Source organism: Haemorhous mexicanus, chromosome 7 (assembly GCF_027477595.1).
Source record: "Haemorhous mexicanus isolate bHaeMex1 chromosome 7, bHaeMex1.pri, whole genome shotgun sequence".
NCBI lineage: Eukaryota > Metazoa > Chordata > Aves > Passeriformes > Fringillidae > Haemorhous > Haemorhous mexicanus.
In genome coordinates, this window is record NC_082347.1 from 21,773,915 (window position 1) to 21,795,820 (window position 21,906).

Genomic DNA, 21,906 nt, shown 5'->3' on the forward strand with positions numbered 1-21,906 from the left:
AGCCGGGACGAACGTACGGCCGCGCCGGGTGCCTGAAGGGGCGGGGAGCGGAGCCCGCGCCGCTCGCCGTCCGTGCCCAGCCGCACGCTGCCGTGGCGCCGGCCCGGGTGGGTTTAGCGCCCGGGGGCCGCTCCCGTCTCCTGCTGGCCACCGACGCCGAGCGGTGCTGACCGGCGGTGAGGGGCGGCCGTGGCAGCGGAGCCGGCGGGCCCGGGGTGGGAGGGGGCCGTGCTCGGACGCTCGGCGCAGGCAGCGCACCGGCCGCCCGCGCCTCCGCCGGGGGGCGGCCCCGCGCCGCCGCCGCCGGGCCTCGCCGCCATCTTGGCCGCTGTCCCGGGAGCGGGCCGGGCCGTGCCGGGCCGGGGGAGGTACGTGGGACGCAGGGGGCTCGGGCTGTGAGGGAGTGGGGCGGCGGTGCCCTTGCTCGGGGGGACGGAATCCCTGCCAGGCAGGAGCCGCCCGTGTTCGGTCCAGGCCGTGCTGGTTGGCCGGAGTCGGACAGGGGCGATATCCCCGCCAGTGGTGGTACCGGGAGTCTGCTCCGCAAATCCGAGACTTTCCGCTTTACTCGCCTCCCTTTCCGTTGTTCTGTGCTTATTTAAATACAAAATCGTTGCCGTGTTTGAATACCGCCCCCCCCCACATTCCGTTGTTCTGGGCTCTAGCGGAGGTGCGGAACCGCCCGGCGGAGAGTGAGCAGCCGCCCCGCTCACGCTCCGAGATGAGGCGGGGTGCGGGGACCGTGCACCGGGCTGGGGCTGTCCCGGCAGACAGCGCCGGCCTGCAGCAGGGGCGAGGTGGGAGCCGCCGTTCGCGGCAGAGCCTGCAGCAAAGGCCAGGCCGGGAGGGGCAGGGCGGGTGGGGGAGCAGTGCTGGCTCACCTGGGTCGATCTTCAGCAGCCCTGCTGCAGCCGTGGTGTTTCTACTCGTGCTGTTCTTGCTTAATTAGCAAGGGGCCCTGTGAGTACGGATCTCCATAATATGCGCTGGGAATAAACCAGTTATCATCCACTACTATGCACTGCACATCGCTCCTGCCCTGTTCAGTAGCCAGCGGTAACTGAGCGGAGGCTGTCGCTTCTTTCCTTTTGTTTCAGTTCAAATCTGCTGTGAATTAGTAATGCACTTACTATCTTTCCAGTATATGATGAATCGTTCATACCCATTAAGTGTTAATGAAACTGGAGGAATAGCGTCGCCATTCAGTGTAGCTTTTCTATAACTAACCAGGCAAAAAATCATACTTGAATCATGAAAATCTGTGTTCATAGCAGGCAGACTGCAGTATTGGAGAGGAAAAGGTATTTTACAAGAAAAAGCAAAACCAACTTCAATTACTCATGCAAGAGCTGAAATGATGGAAACAATGTTTTACAAAATAACTGACCAAGCCAACCATGAGAATGATTCTGCTGTGCCAGTTCCCAGTGGGTTTGAATCATACATAGCTTCTCATTTATTTATTAAAGGAAAAAATAAGAAAAGAAAAAAAAGAAGAGGAGGAAATATCTGAATTCTGTTTCTCTGTAAAAAATGTCTCGTGTTGTGTGCTAACTCAAAAACACAAGCAAACTTGGGTTTTTTTTGGGGGGGGGGAAAGGACAAACAGATTCTTTACTGCCTGTATGCACATATCTGAAAATTCCTTGCAAGTGGCAAATCAAACTTGAAGAATACTCCATACCCTCTCATGTTTGATTTTGCTGGTTTTATTCAGAAATTAAATTTTCTGTTGTACAAGACAGTTATGCACCAGCTAAATCCCAGTTATTCTCTCATATACAGATCTCCTTACATGAGGAATCTTTAATAAAAACCTTGTCATGAGGATCCAGAAAAGTGAAATTGAAGTCCTTGAGGTAGAGAAGTCTGAACTGTAGGGGACGAGTGATAGCTATATTTTGTGGCTGTAATAAAAAAATGGCAAGAAATCAAATTAAAATTTGTTTAAAATATGAAGTTCCTTCCTCTTATATCCCTTTAATTTCCCCCCAAATTACAGCTTCACATGTAACTTTAAAAAAATCAATACAGCAAAGATAAGTTACATCTTTTTTATGCTTATTTAACATAATATATGAAGGGCAGCCCTTTAACAGGAGCTGCTTAGAATAAGAGTGTCCATGAGACTCATTCATACAGGATAAAAGCATTCGAGTGCTGCTTTGCTCTGTCCTCTTGGAGGAGAAGGAAGGTGCAAATGAAGGAAGGTGCAAATGGTTATGTGCTTTCTTTCTGCCCTCTGTGTTTGGACTTTTTGGGGCGGAGTGCACACATGATGGGAAGGGCTGCCATGCACAGCAGAGTTCCAGTGATGCTTGCTGGCTCTGATGGAGTGTTTCAGTAGTGCATGGCTCTCTGGCACTGTCCTTCTGGAACCTTTAGTGGCTCTTCAAAGAGAGCCTGTGAAGGACAGTATAAAGCTAGTAGCACTGTTGCTCTGGCCTGTCAGACTTAGTGGAGGAGTGAATTGGGCAAGCATGGTGGAAAACATCTTCACAAAGAGCTACTGACTTGGGGCTTTGATATCCTATGATTGAATCCTGCTTCCTTGTCCATTCAGAGTTCTTCATGATTTGGCTGGAATATGAGCCTAATTATCAGTATTTTCCTGAAAATACTATGGACACTCGATATGTTACCTGATATTTACTTTATCTGTGTCCATTTGGCCCTACCTGTCTATTCACTATACTGCTTTCACAGAGTGAATTTCTTAAGTCGTCCCTTAGTAGTCCTAAAGCTACTGATTCAGATGTAAGTTGTGTTCAAATCTTCCATCTCCATGTAAAAATGCAGTTTTAGCAAAGAATTTTTGTTTTGGTGTGGTTTTTTTTTCTAAGAAACTCTTGCTTTTCCAGCAAAGCTTTCTAATCTTGCAGGTCCCAAAGGGAACTGCAGTTATTCAGGATCAAATATTGTTTGATTATTCAGAATCTAATATTGTTCTGTTGACAAGAGATGGAACTCTCTTGCCAGCAGTTAGAAGATTTATACTGAAACTAAATTGAACAGAGGCGCCATGCAAGTGTATTATTGGAAAGTTCATCAGACAGTAGATTAAATGCTGCACAAATTCTCATGTAGGCTGTAATTGCTGCTCGTAAAAGCACAGAGGAAGTTGCAAATTTTGTTATGGATACCAAACACTGATTTAAGAAAAATTTAGAGTATTCTCAAAGGACTACTTCCTCTTAAAAACAATTTCAGAAAGTTACTAACTGTCGCTATCGAACACGAAAGAACCAGACGCACACCGCTGCTCTAAGGTGAAGAACAAAAGAGGAAGTTTATTTTCTGACTCCAACATGTATAGTTTTCCAAAAGTGACAGTGGATTGGAGGGTGACCGTGCCACCTCTCCAATGCCACTGGGCAAACCAACAGTCTATCAAGTCTCTCCTCCTCCATAAAGGAATGCAAAACAATGTATTATCTCCAGACAGTGTGTGATAAAGTTCTCCACAAGGAGGTGAACATCCGAAGGCTTAGAAAATTCTAGAAAATCAGGGCGACATCTAACAGTGTTTTAAATGAGAGCGAAGATAAATAAATATATGCTGAACATCTGGGAAGCAAAGCATTTAGTCTTTAATAGGGATGATCTTGCTGATAAAATATGTCTGAGTAGTTGTACAGACACAAGAACTTCATGGTGTTGAGAAGCTAGGAAGTTTTGCTTGACTAACAGAGGGGGACAACAAGCAGTTCTTAAAAAAATATTGCAAAAATGTTTTTACTTTGATGTGTAGATAACTAAGCTGTGAGCATCTTATATGTACAAAGATTCACGGCACTTGAGCAGCATCGTTAAAACATACAAACAATAATAGGAGCATAAAAAAACCCTGTGAAATTACAGAACATTCATGTTTTAGTAAACCTGAGACAGATTTATCAACTTGAATCACAGCTGCTAATGATGTGACAGGTTGGTCCTGCCAATTACACAATATTTCAGAGCTGCCATGTTTGCTGTCTTGAAAGTGTTGTTCAGGTGTTTAATGGGACTTCTCTTTATTAGGTTTGCTGGTTTGAATGGGCTGGGGAGGTCAGGAACACATTTGTGGCACATTTTGAATTTATAGGAAAAAGCTAAAGTGCTGACTAGCTGATTGTGACAAAAGTACTACCTTCAATAAAAATAGAACTGCCTATTTTAGTTTATTTCTCCAGATTACTTTAAGTATTTGATTACTTTCCATTCACTTGTCACTAGAAGTTCATTTCCACAAATACATAACAGAGACTCAGACAATCTACCACCACTAATTCTTCCACCCTTCAGAGCAGCTATGCCAAATTCAGGGAACATTGAAGCTGTGGAATACTTTCCTAGTGATGGTCCTATTGGAGCTATTTTCAGTAATTTGTACTAGCTCTAAAGGGCATTGCAGAGGTCAGTGATAAATTCCTCACTTCGTGGTTTCAGAGCTTTGGATGTAACTCAGCTCAGTGTTGTGAAAAAGCAGCTGTTGACAGTATTTCTGCATTAATTACACTTTAGAGTACTTAATTGTAGCTAAGGACAAGCATGTGCAATCAGTCTTTTTTCCCATGCTCACAGCCTCTCTCTCTTGCCAGTGAGCTCCACTTTTGTCTTGTGAGCCTGCTGTGCCTTTAGTCCAGATGTTTCTGTGCCAAGAATTTAAAAATCAGTAACATTGCAAATCCAGATTTAGTCAAAAGAAAAGTTAGAGATATGGAAACAGCTCCTTGAAGGCATCTTAGTTAAAATGTGTTTTTCTTCTCTGTGGACTTCAAATTCTGGTAGGATGGAAATGACTGAGATGAATCACATGGAGTTTTGCATGTCAGAGAAAGGATGGGAAGTTTGTGAGAAGAAGCTGCAAAACTGCAGGGCTGCTTGTTGCTGCAGAGCCTGTAAGGTGCCTTGCAATCAGGCAGTAACATGAAAGGCTGTCAGTCTACTGAAAATGAGCTTGAACTGTTTGCTTTGGCCTAGATGCAAATAATGATCCATGTACACCTTCTTAGGTAGGCCTAAAAGCAGAGAGATGGGAGGCATGTCCTATAGAATAGTCCTAGAAACATCTTCAGTGCCTTACATAGAGTGGTTTTATACTGCCATCTCAAAGTGGTGTCTGTGTACACTACTACATAGAGAAGAATCTCATTATTCCTGAATTCTGGTGATGTACTTTTGCTACTGTTTTTTAAAACTTAGGAACTTTGTTTCAAGACCTTTACCTTCAAAGTGCTGCAGCTCTTAACACATTTTGCTGTTGACCTACTGGTGTGAGGAATTTTAATTTTACTGGATTTATTTCTTATGTTCAGCATTTGTCAGTCTTTTTTGCTTTTCAAATCATGTTCTGATGAGACGAAAAAGTCAGTTACTGCAAAGTTAGTTTAGGGATCTCTACATGTCTGAAATGAAATCTGGCACTCAAAACCAGAGTAACAGGGAAATCTTCAGTACTTGGAGCAATGTAAGTAATTTTTGTTAAATAATAGTTTATATATCTTGTATTGATATTTTTGTAGTGTTACCAGTTCTAAGATATTCAACATGAAATCTATCTTTAATCAGCTGGTGCCTATTGCTTGACAGTGTATGGGATAAATCACATTACTTAGTCTTGTGTATAATAGACTGATGTCCCCACTGCTGTAGGAGCATCTTTATTCTAGTCAGCACTAGGAAGTGTTCCAGCTGAGCTGCCCCTTGACTGATAGGGCAGGGCTTGTGCCTCTGGAGCTGCCTGCTCTGCACTTAGGCTGCAAGGAGAGAGCTTCAGTTTTCCAGAGCACTTCAAATTAGCAGCAAATTAGCATACTGCTAAAACTTGTGAAGGAAGAAAGGAGTATGTGAGAGGATTTGAACGGAAGTCTTATGCTAGAAGCAGAATATGTATCTGTAATCCCTATCTTCCTACTTAGAAGATAGGGTAGGCAACCAGGGGGGATTTTTCTGCTCATATTCCATAGGTACTACAAAGCTGTCATCTGCCAAGTGTGGTCCCCTGCATCAGTTTGCTACTCCAGTTCACCACAAGGCCACACAAACACTCCTATGAACACAGCTGGTACCCAGGCAGCTTGGGGCAGAGGAGTAAAGAAGGGCAGTGGCCAAGTGCTACCTCCCCTTCTGGCTACCCACGCCCTCCCTTGATTGCATATCAGGTCATGGTCTAGTATCCTAAGTGGAACTTAGGGCAAAAGAAGGGGCCCTGCTATTACAGTCATTTGGTGCACCAGGAGCTTGCTGTGATTGTGTGGTCTGCTGCACAGCTGTGCATGTTAAAAGTATATTATGACAAATGCAGACATTTCTGATCTGTAGATGAATAGAATCTGGATAAATGTTAACAGAAGCACTACAAACACTGTCACATGTGTCTGATACTCTGTCAGTGTATCATTGGATGCTGCCCGTTGTCCAACATAGCTCCTCCAGAGCAGTCTGTGGATCAGCTCCTCTGGAAGTGGAGTCTTACCAGTGCTGCTTGTACTGGACTCTCAGATGCAGCTTTGTGTGCATTTAATAGGAAATGGGTCTGATATTTGTTAACAGATATGCTATTGTATCAATTTAAAAATGTTCAGAGATCTGTTCTAAGCTTTACAGCTTAGATTGAGCACCTTTGTATGTGTGGGCAGCCGTGGTGTCGAACAATACTGACATTCAGTGGTTGATTACACTTGCCACCCTTGTGTGACTGTCAAGGAGATTTTGGAAGGCTTTAATGTTCAGTGCTGGCTAAATTCAGAACATGTTTACTGGAGCTGGATTAAAGCAAATGTTCAAGGCTCCTTTATAAAAATGCTGTGCTCACAGTATTAAAATTTTCTGGTTTTTTTAACAAACTAAATTAGAGATTAATTTGGTCCAGGAGAGAGATAGTAGAAACATGCAGGAACACTTTGTAGCTTTGTTTCCTTTCCCACTTTTAAGCAAATTTGCAATCACAGTTTCTAAAAGAACTTCCCTTTACATTCCCTGTTGGCTTAGATGAATATTTTTGTCCACCTTTTGGCTATTGGTCTTTTTTTGTTGGCTACCAAAGACAGCATGCTCTTGGCAGGAGGTATCTGAGACCTGGCATGGCCCCAGTGAAGATGAGCACGTTGCTGTCATGGTTGTGAAGGAGCAGCTGGAGTTTAGAATTTGAAAAGCTGGATTTTGGCTCTCTTCCCACATCTGCTGACTTAGGTGGAGGGAAGTATCATGCTGACAACCTTCCTGATCTGTCCTTTTTCACTGTCTTTGGTGAGCTTTGGAAGACGTACTTTTGTTTTGTGAAAGTCTGGAGGGACAGACCTTTTTCATTGTTACAAGTGTATTGGTAGATGACTACTACTCTGGGTAGTTCAGATTCAGACATGGCAACACAAGCTCACTCTGGGTGGATCTAAGTGCTTATTCCAGTGTTTTGGAATGAGATTTAACACTGTAATACAGTGTTTATACTCTTAAATTAAATCTCTGTGGGACTGGGCCATGTGCATCTGGATGCTTCCATGCTATTTTTAGTGTGCCAGAGTAAACAGAGGAGCAAGTTTTATCTGTGTTTTAATGGTAAAATTCATTTCATTAATGGTAAAATTAATGAAAACTATGATGGGTTTTTTGTATGTGTCTTTGGCTTCTCTTGGAGATGCAGAGTTCATGGTGGTCTTCCTGTTTCAAGGTGTGGACACCCAGTAATTGTCTGGTCTCTTTCCAGTCATGTTTGAATTCCTCCAAAGGCTAACTTTCAATTCTGGATCTCCATTGCTATCCTCTGCCCATTTCCACCACTTGCCCCGTGCCAGCTCTAGCACTCTCTGGCAGTGAAATAACTTGCATTAGGAAGTTGGTCTGACCAGCAGCTCCTTTTGCTGGGTCCGTTTCTGGCTGGACTGTTTTCCTAATGTAGATAATTGCAGAGCCACAGACCTACTCAAATCAATAGCTGAGAGGCAGAAGGGAAGAACAGCCAGTGCCAGGCTGTTCTTCAACTACAGATGAATTTATGCTCGACATTGAGTACCAGGTTAACTTCACCTTCAGATGCTGCTGTTGGGGTTACAGTTTGGTTTGTTTTCTAAACCCAAGTTTTAACTTATTTTTTAAGAAGATCATTATGCTGCAGGTCAGCTAAAGCATTGTATCTGTCTCATGTAAAGGCTGAAGAGATAAACGGAAGTTTGCCAGCATTTGTCTCCTCTGTAGATCCAGAGATAATAGTCTATTCATCTTATCAACTGCTTAGTTCACTTACTATCACATTGAAAGTTGAGAAATAGACTTGGAATTATTTTTTTAATAGGCACATAAGCTTCTTGCCCCATGAATAAAATGAAGGATCAGTGGCTGAGGCATGTTATTTGTAAATGTTTAAAGAGATAAGAAAAAAGTTACATTCCTTACCTGCAGTTCATACTCCCCTTTTACATAAGTGAGTTTTTAAGTGAAAAACATTTTATGTCAACATATTTCACGCATGTTTACATAAAATGTAAACATGCGTGAAATATGTTTACATAAATAATGTTGCCAAGAACATTTGAGACAATTTTATCCATTAAATCAGATTTTTTTATCCATTAAATCAGATTTTAAATGGCTAGTTTTGTGTACTTTTAATGAATTCCAACCCTTTACCCAAGTGCAGCTTGGCGTAGATCATAAGACTAATCTGCCAGCAAGTAAAAAGCACTTTTCTAGTTCAGCAGCTGAAAGCTGACAAGCTACAGAACTGTATCTTTAAGATAGAGCAATTCTAAGTTAAGTGGGCAACTGCCAGGCCAACTGCTGTAGGAAACTTTCTGTACAAGTAACACTTTCATGTCGGCAAACACGTTTGAGCGAGTGCCAGCTCATGGGAGTCAGCTTTTCTTAAAGAAATAAATTGCGAATACCAGATAGGGATGAAAGCGGAAAACAAGGGTGTTTTCTTCATGCTTGCATTATGATATACATTAGCAACTTAATCCAGCAGCAAATATTTTTCTGTGGAATGTTCTTGTAAATAAAGGAAATGGAATTCAAAGAAAAGCAACAAAGTAGATACTTTTTCCTAAATTCACAGTGCATGTTAATAAAGAATAACCATCGTAAGAAAGGGAATCTGGGATGTGGAATGTCAATCCACATATTCTTTTGTTTATTTTAACTTCTTTTAATGTGTTTCTAACAGAAAATGATCCACAGCCTGTTTCTTATAAACTGTTCTGGTGATATCTTCTTGGAGAAGCACTGGAAGAGTGTTGTGAGCCAGTCTGTCTGCGATTATTTCTTCGAAGCTCAGGAGAAAGCAATCGATGTTGAGAATGTGCCTCCTGTCATCTCAACTCCACATCACTACCTCATCAGCATCTATCGGGATAAAATCTTCTTTGTGTCTGTCATACAGACAGAAGTGCCACCACTCTTCGTAATTGAATTTCTGCACCGAGTAGCAGATACTTTCCAGGTCTGTCACCATTCAATGATTTTAAAATTCAGTGTCTGGAGGAGGCCTACGGGGAAGACAAAGAGGGACTTTTCATCAGGAACTATAGTGATAGGACAAGAGAAATGAGTACAGACTGAAAGAGGGAAAATTTAAGTTAGATATTAGGAAAAAATTCTATTTTGTGAGGGTAGTAAAATAGTGAATGGAACAGGTTGCCCAGAGAGGTTGTGGATGCCGCCACTGTGGCAGTGGTCAGGGTCGGGTTGGATGGGGCTTTGAGCGACCTGATCTAGTGGGAGGTGTCCATACCCATGGCAGGGGAGGTTGGGACCACCCCTTAACATTCCATGACTCTATGATTCTAAAATGACTTCAAGAGATTTGTATAAACTTCAAGGTTTTGTATATACTTCTTTTAGAGAAATGTAGTAAACCCTTCTGTGAGTGACTTTTCTATCTGCAATTTTTAAGTCAAGCACAGGTTTATAGAGTACAAAGGAAAAAATAGGTTTATTTTGTGCACTCACAAGCACTAGAACCCAAATCTGACTTTGTAAATGCTGGGGGTTTTTCTTTAAGCTTTTGTACTATTAATGTTATGTAGATGGGAAGAAGGAGCATGTAGTTGGGCAGCATGCTCTCTGTAGTGAGGAAAGGGCTGCAAAGGAGTCACTTCTCAACCAATTTCACAGATACTTTATATAAAGGAAACACTATGAAGATTGAGCATTGCCAAAAGATAGTATCTTTATTTTACAAGAGTCTTGTACCTGAAGATGTGTTAATGTTCACAACTAGAAGGACCTTTGTAACATAAATAGTAGCACATCACATTACATTATTTCACTGTTCATGCTTGTATTTATTTTCAGTTAGGCGATAAATATAACACTAACAATGTGATGCTATCACATTGTAGAAATAGGCCGTTTAGGCACTAAAATGCCTTCATATATCGGAGGGTTTCGGTAAGAAAAAACTGAACAAACTTCCTTTTGCTAAGCATTCTAACAGGAATAAAAATCCTCTCTTTTGTAATCTCTGAATTTGTTTAGGATTACTTCGGCGAATGTTCTGAGACGGCAATTAAGGACAATGTAGTAATTGTGTATGAACTTCTAGAAGAAATGCTAGACAATGGCTTTCCACTGGCAACAGAATCTAACATACTGAAGGAGCTGATTAAGCCTCCCACAATTTTGCGCTCTGTTGTCAACTCCATCACAGGTATGAAAATATGGAACTTAGGCAATGATGGCTGTTTAAAAAAAAAGCCCCATTGTTTTTCGTAGCTAAAAAATAATATATTGGTGTGAATCTGTAAGGTGAGGGCACTGTCCTGCCACTTCTCATCAACAGGAGTTGAATAAAAACAAGTCCCTCCTTATTTGCAGTTTACGCCTGGCCCTTTTGCTGTCCTTGGAGGCACTGCCTGGTTCAGCCACAGCTGCTGAAGTCCCTCAGACACAGCAGCTCAGGACACAGTCAGGACATACTGGAGACAGGTGTTCTGGGATTGGTACAGAGCTCACCCCAAGCCTTGAATAACTATGGGCACTGGAGAAGGTTAAGCATTTTGTAAGATATCCATATAGGAAGGTATATAATAGATATGTAATAAATCCTTGATGGGTGGGAACAGATAGCATGAGGGGAAACAAATAGCCTGACCTCATCTTCCACCCTGCCCCCACCACCGGGCAGCACATGGATTCATATGGATTTGATTTCGCAACTGATTTCAGGCTGTTGTAAATGGGTCTGTCTTGCAGTGATGAAGCCAAATGTCTGTCAGCTGAGCTGGTGGAATCTGCTTGTCTGGCAAGCGGGTGCAAGGGAGGTGAGCCATGAGTGTCACGTGGGGCAGAGAGATGCGACACGGTCACTTGTACATTGTGTTAGAGAAGGGAGTAGTTGGGCTGCAGGGCCACACACATAATGCTCAGAGGAGATGGTTTTTAAGGTAGTAGATGTGGTTTAGTCCTTGAGTATAAATCTCATCAGTTTTAATTTCTGTTATTTGGAGTTTAGCTAGGTTTTTTACATGTGGATTGGAATGCTAGTATTTACACTTATGAAAATAAGTGTTTTATCTAAAACCTTATTAAAATTCCCTGGGAGCCTAAAGTGCCTGCCCAAGGCAGCCTGCATCTTGTCACTGTCAACAGCTCAGTGCTGGGCAGGTGGAAAAAGCAGCCTGAGAGGTCTCCTATCTACCTGGCCTGGCAGCACTGCTGCACCCTGCAAGGCTGCTGAGGGACAGACATAGCAACTGTTCCTCTTCAGAGATGCAATGGGAGTGAAGAAATGGTTGCAACTCCTCCCCCCTGAGTTATAGCACATACAGGGGTGGACTTTAGGAAGGTTTTTTTTTTTGAGTAACTACTTCTACTAGCTCAAAGGAATGAAAACTTCTGTTTTCTGCCTTCCAGGCTAGGGCCTGCCCAAGCAGATTTTCTAGAAATGATACCGGCTGGCCACCAGCTTCTCAGTGAAGCTGCTTCACATGGCAAGACACACTACCACGTTCATTGTGCTAAAGGGCACAAGTCAGCATGAGCTGTGGCTCTATCCCAAGACCTACTTCTAGCAGAAGGAGTTGTTTACACTGTGCTGGGATTTTTTTTTCCTTTAAAGTATTATCAATTTACTTTATAACTAGGTAGCTCAGGAATCCTACTCATGCTGGGTGGTATTGAGAACCAGCAGGCAAGGATGAGAGCAAGGCATGCAGGGACAGTGGTATCATTGGTCGAGAGCCCAGAAGTTGAGGCAACAGGTCAGGGACTGGATCAGATGATTAGCAGGTCATCTACAGCTCAGTGATTGCCAGTAACATCCATCAGAATGGGACAGGTCAAGCCAGAAAGTCCAGTCTGGGCCAGGGTCTGAATCGATTTGACACATGGTCAGGTGTAGACATGGCTGTCATGTTGATGCAGGGTAGCTCAGATGGGTACCAAGAGTGAGACCCTCAGCCTAACACCAGCTCCAAGCAAAGATTGTAAGAAGCCTCTCTAAGGCTTCTTACACATCTTTCTTGCTAATGACTCTTACCTGTTAATCAGCCCTGAAGTCATCCAGCTAAAACTTTTAGGAGAAGGGGGAAGCAGGCTTAAGGCCCTGTCAGGGAGCTGTCTTGTCTTGAATTTGTGATGAAATCCTCCATAAGATCTAGTCCCGCATCTACTCCCCCACTCAAACCTCCTGCTGACTTGAGTACTGTATTTTGCTGTGCAAGATGTAGTCTGAAAGCTGTTAAGTTTGGACATGTGGCTCCAGTGCCTTCATGTCACCTCACAAATTACATTGAAGGGTCCAGGCTCTAGCCTACAGTACCTGGGGCAAGCCTTGCCTTGATTTTTAATTTTGGCAGTTAAAACATTCCTTTTGTAAGTAATTACTGATTTTAAGTTCCTTTTCATTTTTAAGGCAGTAGTAACGTGGGAGACACGCTTCCCACTGGACAGTTGTCCAACATTCCTTGGCGCAGAGCGGGAGTAAAATACACAAACAATGAAGCCTATTTTGATGTCATTGAAGAAATTGATGCAATTATAGACAAATCAGGTAAGATGCCTTGCAAACTGACATTTGTGTCTCTAGTGTGTTTACATGTAGCTAATGATGTTTTAGAGAGAATACAGTCCAACCTTCTTATTTTTTTGCATATGTTTTATATACATGCATTTATATCTTAGGTAGAAATATTCAATTTAAAATTATGAGCTTAAGTTTATTTCTGCAGTTCATCTTAAAACAGCAACATGCTCTGGGCTGCTTCGAGAACATCCACAAGAAGTATGTTTTCTGTTTGTATATTGATTATCTCACAACAGATATAAATGGGGAAAAAAAAAGCAGTTGAAATGTGACGAGAAAGTTATCTCCCATTGTTCCTGCCAACAATGTCCTGTAGTCCTTGAGGGCCCTCAAGTGAGCAAGACAAAATCCTTCTTTAGCTTTCTTCTGATAACAAGCTAAACTTGGTGCAAAATAGTTGGACAGTATTGTTTTCCTTATTATTAAGGAGCCAGATATTATAAAGCATAATAATACTCCTTTCTTTTCTGTGAATGAAACATATAATTTTCAAATACAGAAGTCTTTATTCTGAGACTTAACTTTGAGGGGAACCTGATAATTTGTATGGCAAGAGAAAGAAAAAAAATAATACAAAAAGAAATCTGCAAAGCTGTGGTCAGGAACTTGCTGTTTTGTTCAGTACTGAGGCCAGCAGTTGGCAAGGGTGAAGACTGCAAGACCCTTTTGTGGTGGTATGGAGCAGGGAGCAAACCTGTGATTATTCATTCACTGCTGCTGTTGTAGCAGTAACAAATAGCCATTGTGCAGCTCTTACTCTCCCCATCTTGAAGCTAAAAGAAGGTGGCCCTTTCAGGGTTCTTATGGAACATGCTGATGACTGTGTTGCTGTCCTAGCTCCTTAGGATTCCCAGGAGTAGTGTGAGTGCTTATTCTGAGAAGGTACCATCAAGACCGTAGTGAATTTCTGTGTGTATTTCAGGCCAAATCAGTGTGCACTGAGTGTTTCATTTCCTACTGAGGATCTGCTGCAGTAGTAATAGCTACTCTTTTCTGCTCTGATCCCTTGGGGATTAGCAATGCAAGAACCCCTCTTTATAGTCTTCACCAAGACTAAGGCAGATAAGGTTGCTCCCCTAGAACACGGAGGTTATCTTGTTTCATAGGGATATGGTCAACTGCTTTAACCTGAAACAGGATCACTTCTTTTCAAACAAAGTATAAATCCACCATTTCTCCTTTCCTTTGCCTAGATATGCCAGTTTTTACCTATCTTCTAAAATTACCTTTGCATGTGGAGTTAATTAATTAGTCCTGGGTCCTGCTTATGGCTTTTTATATTTAGAAGGTATTTCAGGAAATTACCATTTCCTAGGTAAAATGCTTGGTATTCTTGCTTTGGGGTTTGGGGTTTTTTGCTATGAATTTATTTAACATCAAGATGAATGTTTAATTTCATTGTTAAACAACCTTGACTCGTGAAAGCCAAAGTTAGCACCAACTTACTGCATTTTGACATTGAACATTTTGATGTGCTTCAACTTCCCTGCACCACTACACAACTTGCTAGTTTTCTGGAGACCAGGGACAGGGATGAAAGAAAAGATTCAGAGCTGGTGTGTTATGAAATTCTTATTTGCTTATTGCTGGCAACCAGTTCAAGCACATCCAGTACAAATCCTGTGTAACAGCTGGCACAAGTATCACGAACCAGTTTGGAACAGGCTGTTTGCTCTGGCTCATGTATTTTAGCAAGCTGCCCAGGACACAGGTAACTGGAATGACCTTTCCTAGCTGGGCTTGGCATGTTGATGAGTGTTGTGCAAATGTCATCTGTGCCCTCTAGCTGCACTTCACCACATCTGTTAGGCCTTTCATAATAATGTTAAGTCAAGTGTCTTGTTTTTCTCTGCAGGTTCCACAGTCTTTGCAGAAATCCAAGGTGTTATTGATTCGTGTATTAAGCTCTCAGGAATGCCAGATCTTTCTCTGTCTTTCATGGTAAATTCAGCCTATATTTGGGAATTCTAATTGCTCAGGGTTTATTTTTCTTAGTGATCAGAGTTAAACAACTTTAAGATCACTATTTCATGCGTTACACTTATGAAGTAACAAGTTTTGCATTATATGGTAGAAGCTGCATTCTTCAGTAGTTGGAATGGCTTTTGTGTGTACATAAAAATACCCTCACAGGAGCTGCTGTACCGGGTCAGATCAGAAATCCATCTCACTCAGTAACGTGTCTCTGATAATGGCTACTCAGAGTGTAAGAAATAGGAATTGGGTAGAGTTCAGTAGCTAACTCAAACTGCTGGTACATGATGAGATTCCACTTACCACTGTGCCACTCCTTCCAGAACCCACGGCTGCTGGATGACGTCAGCTTCCACCCGTGTATTCGGTTCAAACGCTGGGAGTCTGAGCGGGTCCTTTCATTCATTCCTCCCGATGGCAACTTCAGGCTCATCTCCTACCGCGTCAGTTCCCAGAAGTACGTTTCCATTCAGGCACTCTGCTCCTCCAGCTACACCACCTGCTGCTTTCCACCTGAGGAATGGCACATTCCTCCTTGCAAGGGGGAATTTGCATTGTTCTGAAATGTGTGTGCTCAGGTTTTGTCTCAGCTGTTGCTTTGTCCCTACTAAAAGAAGAAAGCCATTTTTCAGTGACCTGCAGATACTCAGCAATAGTTTTTAGGGGAGTAAATCACACATGACAGTGATATAGGGCTGTTCAGTCCTAGTAACTGTTGTTGGTGCTAGATGCTTTATGAGTAAGTCTCTGTGTACATGGAGGACTCTGAGCTTCGTGAAGAGAGTAAAGCAAAAAAGTCCAAACTGCAGATATTTCCAAACTAAAGCCTGATATGACTAGTGGCTCTTCTGAGATTTGGCTCAGTGAGATTACTTTAAAAAAAACCAAAACAGCAACCAGATGAAGAGAAAATAGGACAAGGGGTATTTTTTTCCTTTGATTCTCTGCTGATAAAATCATTTCAGTAATGATGCTGAAGAGCAGAGAGTCACTTCACTTATCACTTCTGAAACAAATCAGTTTTAACTTAACACCTACCAGAAACACAAGAAGCATTTATGAGAAAGTGCTTCAATTTCTCAAGCAGATAAGTAGTCAGGATACATTCAGCTACTGTCTTCTCTTTTCAGCTTGGTGGCAATTCCTGTCTATGTGAAGCACATGATCAGTTTTAAGGAAAATACTTCTTCAGGAAGATTTGACGTTACCATTGGACCAAAACAGAATATGGGGAAAACAGTAGAAGGAGTAGTCATGACAGTTCACATGCCAAAGGCCGTTCTTAACATGAACCTCACTGCTACACAAGGCAGCTATACATTTGACCCAGTTACTAAAGTAAGTCATGAATTTTTATTTATTTAAATATTGAAGATGGCATTACTACAAATCACCCATATTGCAGAATACTGGAACAGTGTTCCACACTTGGCAGAAAGCTCTGTTCAGCATATGTTTATGAATTAAAAATTTACCTTTAAAATTTGCTTTTTCAAATTTAGGTACACACCAGCTCTGATTTCTGACTTTAAAAGTATCCTTTTTCTTCCCTCTCTTTTCACCCTGCTCTTTCACCCACTGTTATCTTTCCTTAGTAGATGCAGCAGTATTTTGCCGATAGTTTCAGGCATGATATATTTTGCACATATGTTGTGGAAACATATTTTTCTGAAGAAAATGCTCTAGCCTTGAAAAATGGGCAGACAGAAAAACTGGGAGCAGGAGATGAGAAAAAATTTCTTCTAAAAGATCTGCCTAAAGACACACAGGAAAATAAAGTGTCTGAAAAAACAAGTCTTGGGCTTCTGATTCCTTGCCTCTGAGTTGGGGTTTGAATTTCATAAAGCTCCTGAAGCCTTTTAGTACCCAGGAGCCATTTTGCTGAAAAGCAGTTTGAGCCAAACCATTCTGCTGGCTCTAATACCCTGCTCTGAGCTTTCTGCTGCCCTTGGAATATCTCATTAAGCAATTAATTAAAATTGTTAGGGAAAGCTCTCCAAGTAGCATTCTCTTTCAAAAACAATAGACCTTGATCTTTTTAAAAGAAAAGCACCACCAAAAAAAATTCTCTCCAGAAATCAATTTTATTGTGTTTTTATCAAGAATTGGGATAACTAGGTGGATTGAAACTGCAAAAACATTTAAAAGCATAGAAAATTGAGGTCTTTCTGCATTTATGACTTTATGATAAGAACAAATGAACCACCTCTTGTGGGTGAATAAAGCACCTGCTTGGTTCCCTGTTTCTCCAATGAGTGTAAGAATCAATGGCAAACAAGTAAGCCTTGAGAAAATTAGTCTTTGGTCCAGTGCCTTGCTCCTACCCTCCTCATTCTTGTGTTTAAGTTTCTATGGTCTTTGTGCTGGTTACTGTCTTGGTTTCATGGATCCAGCTGACCCAAACAGACATCACGGTCAATTATCCTTAGCAAAGGGAACAAGATGTTCTCAGTGCACAGACCCACACTGACAGGGTGAGAAAAAAGACCCCATATCTGCAGGAGCCCTGTCCCAGCCAGTGAGGTGAGTCTCAGGGCTCCCAGGCTACTGTTGGTACCCAGCCTGCAAACTAAAAGCTGGACATAAACTTGACCTCATAGGTTGTTTCTAGAATGCTACTACTACTATCCTCTCCTTCCTGACAAGGTGCTAACTTGGGATGTGGGCAAAATTACCCCTCAAAAGCTACCAAACCTGAAGGGCATCGTGAACCTGCAATCTGGAGCCCCCAAGCCAGAGGAGAACCCAAGTTTAAATATCCAGTTTAAGATACAACAGCTTGCAATTTCAGGTGAGTGGGGGGGTATTACATGAAATTGGTGCTGGCAGAATAAGTTGGTGTAGGAAGTGAAGTAGGAAACTGTTAATCATTTAATTCAGGGTGCAGATCTGAAGTCAGCTTGATCCAAAATAATAAAGTCTGATTTACCCAAACCTGACAGTTACCCTTGATAGAAGATTTCTTTACTGGGAATTGTGAATTCCCAATTGTTTTGCTCAAGAAAGACTGGGAGAAGTATACAGAAGAATGGATTATTTCTTTGTTGACTGGTGCATTAAACATGCGAACGCATCCTTTTAGTGAAGATTGATGGATGATGATTTAGTGTGCTGCTCCTGACATGCTAAAGCTCTTTCTAGTGGTCATAAAAATGAATTCATTTTGAGAATGCCCTTCTTATTCTTTCCTTCTGGAGCTGGTTAGTTTTTCATCTTTGAAACAATTTGCAAGCAAAAGCAGAATGAAGTCTATAGGGTAAGTGCAAAAGTAAATTTAAAGCAGACAAGGCCTCAGTCTGCAAACACTTAAACCATGTGAGTTGTCCCTGTGTAAGTGCTTCTCCAAGCAAGCTTTGCAGGATTAAGGCTCTAACGATGCAAGAACTCTCATTCAGAGAGGCGGAGCAGGAGGGTGACTGAAGGCAGTTGATGAGAGTTGGTGGTGGTACATGTGGTACCTTTCTGGATAGGTACCAGGCTATGGTCTTTTAGGCCCCTAGACTATTTGGAGTAAACAGTTCCTGTGTAAGAACAGAATCCTTCAGTTTCCCCCTAAACTAGTTTAAATCTTACAAGATACAGCTGGTCCAGGGGGTGGACACCAAAGATAACAGACCTGTGAGAAAGCACAGAACAACCTGAAGCTGTAGGTATTTAATAGCTACTGGCCTTCCTCAAGGAATAGCAGAGGGATTGCTAGTTCTTGCAATTTTGACTTGGAGTGAAAAGAATTCTAAAACATGTCCTTTGCTTCATCTCCATGATTGGAAAGGAGTGCAGTGTACAGGAGCTGTGGAAGATAGACTCACTTGTTCCATAGTTCATCTCTTGGAAAGAGGATGTTGGCTTATGGAGTAGAAGAGAAAGAAGGTGTTGCCCTGCCAAGACATTTATGATTAGGTGACAAGAATGTTCTCATCTGCCACTCCAAACCAAATGAACTTGTGAAAGAAAGGAAAACAAGCTTCCTAACCAATCCTAGTGTGCTCCCAAGACAGCCGGATTTCTAATCAGACTGCTGTGATTCCTAGCATTCTGCTTTTAACTTTGTACTTGTCTCTGTCTTTTTTCAGGACTAAAAGTGAATCGCCTAGACATGTATGGAGAAAAATACAAGCCTTTTAAAGGTGTCAAATACATTACAAAAGCAGGAAAATTCCAAGTCAGGACATGAGAAGATGCTAAGAGGAAATTCCCCTTAAAAAAACTTGACTGCTTAGTGACTTATGTTGGTTAGGTGCCAATTAATTAATAGACACTGATTAGTTTGGGATCAAAGCATTTGTGCACAGCAGCTCTTAAAATGAAAGCATAGCTTAGTTTTTCTTAATATGGCTTTAAAATAAGGTACTTTTTTTCTATTACACTTTCACTCTTTTTTTTTTTACTGAATTGTTGTGCTGGTGAATAGTTTGATATGGGCAACCCACAGAATGTTGCAAACACTACACTGCCAGTCAGATACCAAAGCCCTGAGGTCAAGCACATTTTGAAGGCCAGACAGGCCACTGGAAGTCTTCTGGTGGCACGTTTTGCTGCTGCAGCCACCTGTGAAGAAAGCTCAGTTCCACCCACAGCCAGCTGCGAGCTGGCATTCCACAAAGCAACACGTAATCCCTTCAGAAACAGAGAGCAGCAGTGAGGGGGGCAGGGGTCCCCCACCCAGGGCCTGGGACATTGCAAGTGTCACTCCTAAAAAAGCTTCTGATGAAGTAAAAACTAATTTCTGTGTTGTTTACAAGAAATCGCCTTTCTTAAGAAGCATTTGCCTTAATCAGCTTTCATTTCTGCCAGCTGCAGATGAGCTGATAAAAATAACATCTGCATTAAAACTGGGAGGTGATTGTTGTTTCAGTAATCCACTTTCTTTCCATTCAATCGCATCATCCCCATCATTTTTTTTAAGAATACAGTTGCAGAGAGTAAGATCTATTTTTTATGTGAAGCCTTTGCTTTGATTTAGATGTTCCACTTGTTTGAAGTGGATGCCACCAGATCTGTGCAGTGTGTACCTTTGAGCGTAGCTTTTTAGATAGCACAGTAGAAGTGTCTAGTGTATTTAATGGTTGTGTGCTTTAATGTTCTGAAATAAAGGGAACTCCACTGCAAATACGTCTCACCTTATGAAGTGTTCATGCTCTTGGAAACGATTCATGGTGCTCTTCAGCAGGAGGCATCTGATACACTATTAAACAATGACTGCTTGCTATATCTTTACTGAACTTGAGCACTGTGCAGCTGCTTAGAGTTTTAAAAGGCTGCTAATAGCACAATAGGTAAGGTCCCTTTCATATTTCTTATTTTTAAATGGAGGACAGATATTTATGATATTTCAAAGGCTCAACAGTCAGAGCAAAGCTGACTGAACTTCTTGTTATACACCGACAAAACCATCTCTAAACCAATTCATACTCCAGAGTAGCTATCAGGTTCCAAACCATGCATTTGGTCAGCATCAATTAAGGATGGGATACTGGAGACCCTTTGTTTGTCTAATCTGTTTGTCTTACAAATCAATGAATAGGTACTAGCTTTGCTTCAGATGAAGAGTGAGAATCAAAGTCACTTAGTAGTCAGAATTTCAAATACTGGGACAAAAATGATCCAGTCTGGAAAGAGGAGGGGAAATCCACCTGAACCCTGGCAGCAAGTCACTAAGGAAAGAAATGGGCAAACAGTTTCTATTTGTAACTTCAGTAATATCATTAGGGTAAACTTGGCCATAAACAACCATTTTGAATTTTTAAAATTACAGTAGATAAAACAGCACTATAAAGAACCAGCACTCTGTGTTTCAGCAAATGGCATCCTTCAGTTACTGTACTTGTAGAAGAAATCTTGAAATCTTGTTTTCAGAGGTAACAGGTAACCTTCCAGAAGTCTGAGCAGCTGGAGCTGCTTTCTGCATTAGCAGCCTGGAAATGCTGCCCCATGGCCTTTCAGAGCTGACACCCTTCCTGAGCTAGGACATACAGAAGTGTCAGAACTCCAGTCCCGACCTCAGTGCTGCCTCCCACCTGTGACTGAAGAAGCCCCACCCGCTCCAGGACCTCGGGCACCAGGGAGGCTCCCACAACAGCTGTTGTCAGGGGAAAGGCCAGCTCATCACCACAACTCGCTGTCAGCAGGAACTGCACTCACCTTTAGGAAACCAGTCTAGGCATGCAGATGTGTTTTGTCAAGGAAATGGTTGCAGGTGTGTGAGGCCAGTACCTTTTCTTGTACATGTGCTGGTTCCCTCTGTATCTCCAAACACAGGAAGCTCAACTGCAGAAGGGGGCCTGTGTTTCTGTTCTGTCTGAAAAAAATAACATACCAGCACTTCCCTGAAGAGTAGAGTTTAGGGAATCAGATGGTATCATTAGCAAGGAATTACACTGTCAAGTTTTGATCTCCCCTTCTCCTCATGTCCAGCTTTGGGAGTGCTGACAAAGGTGGTTGTCTGTCAGGGTCTCATCTTCTTTCAGATATGGAGAGAACTGTAAATAGTACAAAACTCTGAATTTTATCAATTATTCCTAAATACCAGGTGCACTCTGGGCCTATGGGGCTATGCTTGGTCCTAGAGTCCCAATAAACATTGATTCCAACAAGTCAGAATATGGTGTGCTGGTATAAATTTTTAGCAAGAAAAAATGTTTCTAAGATGTTCTTACAGTGATGGAGTAAAGGAAATACAACAGTAGTTTCATACTCATCACCCCTGCATTCACTTTAGGAAGTAAAATTCACATTCATAAGATACTGGTCATAGTAGCAGTTCTTTCCTTACTGACAGGACCAGGCCAACCCCATTTTAAATTTCCACAATACAGCAGATCACTGTCAGGTCTCAGGAAAATCTCCTGTTCTCTCCCACTGAACACAGCTTCCAGTAAATTCTTTAATTACTAGTTTGACAGGTACAAAAGACAAAAAACCTTTGT

At 41.9% G+C, this 21,906-nt stretch overlaps 1 protein-coding gene across 2 annotated transcripts; it reads left to right on the plus strand.

The window, feature by feature from the left end:
- Window positions 1-4: 4 nt before the first annotated feature.
- Window positions 5-21,580, plus strand: AP3M1 (adaptor related protein complex 3 subunit mu 1). 2 transcript variants are annotated; one of them, XM_059851340.1, is made up of 9 exons: window positions 5-107; window positions 9,146-9,421; window positions 10,459-10,630; window positions 12,836-12,973; window positions 14,862-14,947; window positions 15,304-15,437; window positions 16,111-16,318; window positions 17,627-17,771; window positions 19,054-21,580. In XM_059851340.1, exons 2-9 carry the CDS (start codon window positions 9,149-9,151, stop codon window positions 19,152-19,154), a joined length of 1,257 nt encoding a protein of 418 aa, XP_059707323.1. In that variant the 5' UTR covers window positions 5-107; window positions 9,146-9,148; the 3' UTR covers window positions 19,155-21,580. The 2 variants fall into 2 exon arrangements, with proteins under 2 accessions (XP_059707323.1, XP_059707322.1); XM_059851339.1 differs by lacking the exon at window positions 5-107 and adding an exon at window positions 270-368.
- The last annotated feature ends 326 nt before the right edge of the window (window positions 21,581-21,906 follow it).